Here is a 6,592-nt window from a genome sequence, read left to right on the forward strand (position 1 = left end):
ATTGGTACCAATAGTGCACAATTATTGGGGTATTATTGCATAAGTATTGAATCAATTGTACAATTTTTTTTCCAAAAGTAATGGTAACGAGGCAATAGGGAATATGTTTCAGACCACACTTTGAAATGACCACTTTTTGACCCTTATGCACATAATGAATCTTACAACTTTCGCCTTTAGACCTAGAAACCAGAACAATGACTATAAATAAAAAAATAAATAATCAAATTTGAATGTACCAATTAAGAACTTAAGATGCTCTTCCAAATCAGAGATATCATTGAAGAACTTAGGATCTCTTCCAAATCAGATACACCATTTAAGAACTTAGGATCTCTTCAAAATCATGGAAGGAAATATTTCCCTCCTAACTATTGAAAATGATGCAATTCAACTTGCGTTACAGTGAACCAAATCTGATAAATCAGAACAGTGAACGAGCATCTTCTCCTCCAACTATCACCATTTCCAGAGAAGTTATATTACAAGCTCGTAATATGCAGATAAAGAGTTTCCTCTGTCCTAATGATTACTGGGTAATTACTTTAACGAAGGAATCCTTGAAGGGGAGTCCCTGGTTTTTGCGATGAAGAAATCGAAATTTAGCTTTCAATCAGCTTAAAAAATGAAGAAATGGAGTCGAAAATCAGCGATGAAAACTGAAATGCTCGTACAGACAGATATTCCCACTTGAGGATATCACTGTCTGGGAGATTTCTACGTCCCACTGTTTTTAAGGGAAATTAGAATCCAGAAATCTCGTGTGTATAAGTGGTGAACAACAGTAATTACAGAACATAAAAGTTCATTTTCATTCAGAGAAGTAAATAAATGGCTGCAATTCCACTTCTGAGGACGAAGACTGTAATAGTGTTTTTCTGTCATTTTGGTAGAAGTAGATGGAATAATGCCTGTTTCCAAGGTTTTATTACTAAACATACAATGCCAATTCTACCGAGCTATTCTCCATATCTTCAACCATTACAAACCTTTCCAGATGGTAAGCAAATCCACTCTCTCATTACTCACAAGGGATTTGCATTTGCTGAACGAACACTTATTCAAAATAAACTTATCAAGATGTATGTCAAATGTGGGAGTTTGATTGATGCTCGTAAGGTGTTTGATGGAATGATAGAACCAGATGGGTTCTCATGGAATTCGATCATTGCAGCTTACCGTATGCATGGTTATCCTCATGAAGCAGTGGCACTGTTTCACCAAATGCAAGGAATGGGTACCCAACCTGACCAGTTCATCTTTTCCAGCGTCCTCGCGGCCTGTGCCAAAATAAAAGCTTTGCCATTGGGCACAGACATCCATCAAAGCATAATGGAAAGGGGATTATTATCAGATGTTGTAGTTTCAAGTGCCCTGGTAGATATGTATGCGAAATGTGGAAGCATACACAAGGCACGTGAACTGTTTGACAGAATGCCTCAAAGAAACTTGATTTCATGGAATGCTATGATTGCAGGATATGCACAAAATGGCATTCTTGATGAGGCTTTAAGGATTTTCAATAACATGCCCAAGAGAAATATCATCACGTGGAATGCAATGATTGCGGGATTTGCACAAAATGGTGTTCTTGACGAGGCTTCAAGACTTTTCAAAGAAATGCCTCAGAGAAATGTAGCCTCGTGGAATGCAATGATTGCAGGATATGCACAAAATGGTGTTCTTGATGATGCTATTAGGCTTTTCAAAGAAATGCCACAAAGAAATGTGGTTTCGTGGAATGCCATGGTTGCAGGATATGCACAAAATGGGCAGGTTGATGAGGCTTTAGAAACTATTAAACAAATGCAACTGGCAGGAGTAAAGCCAAACTCCACAACTTTCGTCAGCATACTCCCAGCTTGTGCCAAAATGAAAACTTTGGAGCAGGGTATGGACATTCATCAAAGAATAATCGAAACCAGATTTTTGTCAGATGTTGTAGTTGTGAATTCCCTTATAGACATGTATGCAAAATGTGGAAATCTACGGATGGCGTATGAGCTGTTTGACAAAATGTCTCAAAGAGATGTTGTGTCCTGGACTGCAATGATTGCAGGATACGCGCAAAATGGATTTGTCGAAGAGGCCTTGGAAACTTTCAAGCAAATGCAACTGGCAGGTGTAAAACCGAACTCCTCAACCTTTGCCAACATCCTCCCAGCCTGTGCCAAAATGGGAGCTTTGGGACAGGGTATGCGTATCCATCAAATCATAATTGAAAGCAGATTTTTGTCAGATGCTGTAGTTGTACATGCCTTGATAGATATGTATGCAAAATGTGGAAGCATCCAGAAGGCACGTGACCTGTTTGACAAAATGTCTCAACCAGATGTAGTCTCATGGAATGCAATGACTGCAGCATATGCACAAAATGGTTTTTGTGAGGATGCTCTCAGACTCTTCGAACTCATGAAAGGCTCTGGAATATACCCTAACCATGTAAGCTGTACTTGTGTTTTATTTGCATGCAGTCATGGAGGTTTAGTAGACGAGGGCTGTAAATACTTAAATGACATGATTAACTCTTATTGTATTACACCTACAATTGATCATTATGTGTGCATTGTCGACCTTCTTGGGCGTGCTGGCTATCTTAAGGAAACTCTAAACTTTATCATCAAAATGCCAATTGAACCTGTGGTAGTTGTATGGATGTGTCTGCTTGGTGTCTGTAGGTCACAGAAGAATATAGAATTAGGAGCATTTACAGCAGCTTGCCTTTTTGAGCTGGCTCCTAAAAATGCTGCAACTTATGTTCTTCTGTCAAACATCTATGCTGAAGTGGGCAAATGGGGTGAGGTTCAAAAGGTAAGGAGATTGATGAGAGATACAGGAATTAAAAAGACACCTGGATGCAGTTGGATTGAAGTCCATAAAATTGTACATGCTTTCTGTGTAGGAGACAGATCACACCCACAGACACAGGAGATCTACACAAAGTTGGAAGAATTGTCCTGGGACATGAGGGTAGCTGGGTATATTCCAGATTCAGAACGTGTACTGAATGATGTGGAGGAGGAGGAAAAAGAATTATTTCTCTTCCACCATAGTGAAAAGTTGGCAATTGTATTTGGATTGTTAAAGACACCCACTGGAACGACTATTAGAGTTGTCAAGAACCTTAGAGTATGTCTTGACTGCCACACTGCAATCAAGTTTATCTCCAAGATTGTTACAAGGCAAATTGTTGTGAGAGATGTAAATCGATTCCATCATTTCAAACATGGACAATGTTCTTGTGGAGATTATTGGTGATTTTAAATGACGGCATTCTGTAAACATAGGCTTGCACTACAACAGATGCATGTTTAGACCTGCCGTGATAACAAGGGATCAGATTTCTTTTTCAGTTTTTGAAAAGGTGATTTTTTCTAAGATTTTGGAGATCTAGACCATGCCATTGACTTCATAAAATGAGATGTACAGTATGTGATGTGCGTCACTTTATAGTAATGGGGTATCAGTATATACTATACATGATAAAGCTTTGTTTTATCATACCATAGACGTGTCATTACATGGCATTGTTTTTCAGGACGCCTTTATATCTCTGGAATTAATAGCTGGAGGAAGTAGAGGATTGAAAAAAGCTGAAAGAAAGGAACGCTTTAAGTTGAAAGATGTTTGGCCAGCAGGAGATGTAAGAGAAGGGCTGGCAATCGATCCAATACATTGAGATAATGGAGAGAGCATGTAGGTCTTTTTTCTAACCTTTGCTATTTTGTTTGGTACTTTTTTCTCTGGGTTTAGTGTATTAACTTGTGCCTATGTCAGATGAAGATCTGCCATTTGAGATTATTCATACATAACAAATCTAATTTACATATTTTAATGTGGATTTTTTATCATTTATGGTTCGATATTTCTAATGTTGCTTGACAGCTCTTCACTCTTTGGGAGAGGTATCATGTTTTTGAGCTCACATTTGTTTTTTTGTTTGTTTTAAGTTTACCTTTTTTATTTTCTTGGGCTAGAAATAAATTACTGGAACTTATATATGCCAAAGAAAAATTATAAGTAATTGGCATATATTTTTTGGTACTTAAAAAACTTGCATAATGAGGTTTATAGATTGATGTTAGGGAGATGAGAATAAAATTTGTATATGTAGAAGTAAAATCAAAATTGATACTACATTGTAATATCATATATGTAGTATACAAATTTGTGCATGATGAGGTTTATAAGTTGATACTAGTGTGAATGGTATGTTTTGATGCATTGTGCCAGGGCTGTGGCACACATTGTACATTTTTGCAGGTTTTGGGACTGGATGCACATGTTTGGGAGTCTTTGGTGATCAACTTGGCGATTGGGTTACAGTTGGCTTCAGCATTTGACCATCCTTGTCTTGGATTTTGAAATTGTTCCGTAATTTGCTTCAAATTTTCGGAATAAATTGTTAGATTGTGCGGTTCTGGGGAACTTATGTACATGGTTGGCAACTCTTGGTTATTTATGTCATGTTTGATTCACAAGTTGTTTTAACACTTTAGCAAACATCAGCTCTTTGATGGAGACTTTCTTGGATGGGTGGATCAAACATTATAAGGCTGCAAATCTATTAGTATAGTTGTTCTAGTATTTCCTAGGGTTGGGATTATCTAGCAATCAACTTTTGTTTGGTTCATTGTTAAGTTCATATTTCTGGCTTTATTCTTTGGATTTGAAAGGCAGGTCATTATTCAGAGGGATGCTATCTTTGATACAAAGCATCATTGGATGAGGCACAACAATTTAATTGTTATGTACATTCTTCAAAGATTGTACAGATATATTACGTGTCAGATGATATTGAGAGGCCCTGGATTGATCAAGCTCATTTGACTGTGGCTAAAGTGGAGATTGTTTTCAGTTTTGTGATGAGGTGGGCTTAGCGATAAGTTGATTGGAATTTGTAGTCTCTTCTATTGGAGATGTAGGTTCAGGTCGTGATTTTCTTGTTGAGGTTCAGCCAGAGGATACAATTCAGACTTCAGTTGATGTTCCCATTCATAACGATTCTAGCTCTAGGGGAAGGTTTGTCACACTCAGCAGATTGTTGTTACTCATGAAGAGGCCAATGATGATAATTTGCTTTAGGATCCTACTTGGGGGATCCAAAGTTGAAAACAATGGTTCAACTATGCACTGATGACTAGGGTTATGGAGACTGGTGATCCATAATCTTATTAGGAGGCCAATGGCAGAGACAATGGGGAGATCGCCAGAGGTGCAGATGGCAGCATTGGGCACTCATCATCGTTAGGGGATATACTGCCCTGTGATTTTGAATTATTTCATGGAGGAAATAGCATTGTTTGAATTTCTTCCTACAGATAGTTGGAATGATTGGAATGCATCCATTCACTTTAAGATGGAGATTTGGAGCAGGTAATTAGAGGCTTGTGTTTGAGTCTTTAAAATTGCATGTAGATATGGATTCCAGACTTTTGAGGAATGGTGATCAGATAACAGACATCTTCATCAAGCTATTGGTTGACTCTAACTTCACTAGGTTGAGGTATAGGCAACAGCCCAAATCTTACCCTGCTTCATGGCATATTATTCAGTGTGGCATTATCAATTAACAGTACGGTCTTTCAAAGTGTGAGTGTGGTGGTGTGGCATTTCAAAGTGTGTCACAATGTGGTGTTTCAAGCATCAGTGTGACAATATGGCATCCCAGTGTAAGTGTGTGCGAGAGTTGGCAATGGAATTTTTCTCTCAACACTTTTGGAAAGAACACACAACATGATCAGCAATAGGTTGATGTTTGTGGGTTTTTCTCTTAAATTACAATTAAGGGAGGATGTTGCTGCATAAATGGCACCATTGGTAATACTAAATTGTCAAGAGTCACTTCAATGAATAGAAAGTTCCCATGCCGATTCTAAGAAGTGGGGCAGCCCATGGAAAATGTGTCTATTATCAATAGGTACATTAACATTCTTGGGTCAAATGATACTACTCTCCAAGTTTTAAAGTTCTAACCTCTCTGGTGAAGCTAATCACTTAAATTCTTACCTTCATGCTGTGATGTATAAAACAGAAGAATTGTACTTTCTATTTAGTAAGACGAGATAAACAGTGTCTCTTGACACCATCTGCAAAGTTCTGTGTGAGCTAAATATTTCTTTCCCTGAGTGATACTAATCTATTACAGATGATGTTATGTGATATGGAGTAGATGTGTGCTTGTGATTCACTAGTATTGTTGTTATGGCTAACTTGGTTGAGAATTACATGTTCCAACACACATCATTTAAACACTCATATAATGCAAACACCTTCCAAAAACAAAATTTCACATGTAAAAACTGGCAAAGGCATGAAGTGGATGAACATTCTCAACACGTACATAAGCTCCGATGTGTTCATAAGATTAAAGAAGGCTCAGGCCCCTAGGGAAACCCCTATGTAATCTAAGTAGGCCTTCACATGTTTGAAGCCTTTACATTGTTCAATTTGTGAGAACGTGATGGTGGGTTTTGTAACAGCTTATAGCACAAATGCTTGATTAACGTTTCTTTCTGTCTCTCATGTCAACTCAAAGTCTGCAACATTTGTTATACAATGTTACAGGAAAATACTCATAACTGAGCATGGA

The 6,592-nt window shown here is 37.8% G+C and overlaps 1 protein-coding gene across 3 annotated transcripts; it reads left to right on the forward strand.

Annotated features, from left to right (window-relative positions):
- Window positions 1-321: 321 nt before the first annotated feature.
- LOC131061166 (pentatricopeptide repeat-containing protein At1g56690, mitochondrial) lies at window positions 322-6,211 on the forward strand. 3 transcript variants are annotated; one of them, XM_057994697.2, is made up of 2 exons: window positions 322-3,364; window positions 3,539-6,211. In XM_057994697.2, exon 1 carries the CDS (start codon window positions 832-834, stop codon window positions 3,256-3,258), a length of 2,427 nt encoding a protein of 808 aa, XP_057850680.1. In that variant the 5' UTR covers window positions 322-831; the 3' UTR covers window positions 3,259-3,364; window positions 3,539-6,211. The 3 variants fall into 3 exon arrangements, with proteins under 3 accessions (XP_057850680.1, XP_057850681.1, XP_057850679.1); XM_057994698.2 differs by having other exon boundaries at window positions 322-3,696; window positions 4,234-6,204; XM_057994696.2 differs by having other exon boundaries at window positions 322-3,696; window positions 4,264-6,186.
- The last annotated feature ends 381 nt before the right edge of the window (window positions 6,212-6,592 follow it).

Source organism: Cryptomeria japonica, chromosome 4, assembly GCF_030272615.1.
Source record: "Cryptomeria japonica chromosome 4, Sugi_1.0, whole genome shotgun sequence".
Lineage (NCBI taxonomy): Eukaryota > Viridiplantae > Streptophyta > Pinopsida > Cupressales > Cupressaceae > Cryptomeria > Cryptomeria japonica.

Bases quoted from the DNA above. Each gene is read 5' to 3' on its own strand.
- LOC131061166 (XM_057994697.2), top strand. From the start codon at position 832: ATGGCTGCAATTCCACTTCTGAGGACGAAGACTGTAATAGTGTTTTTC.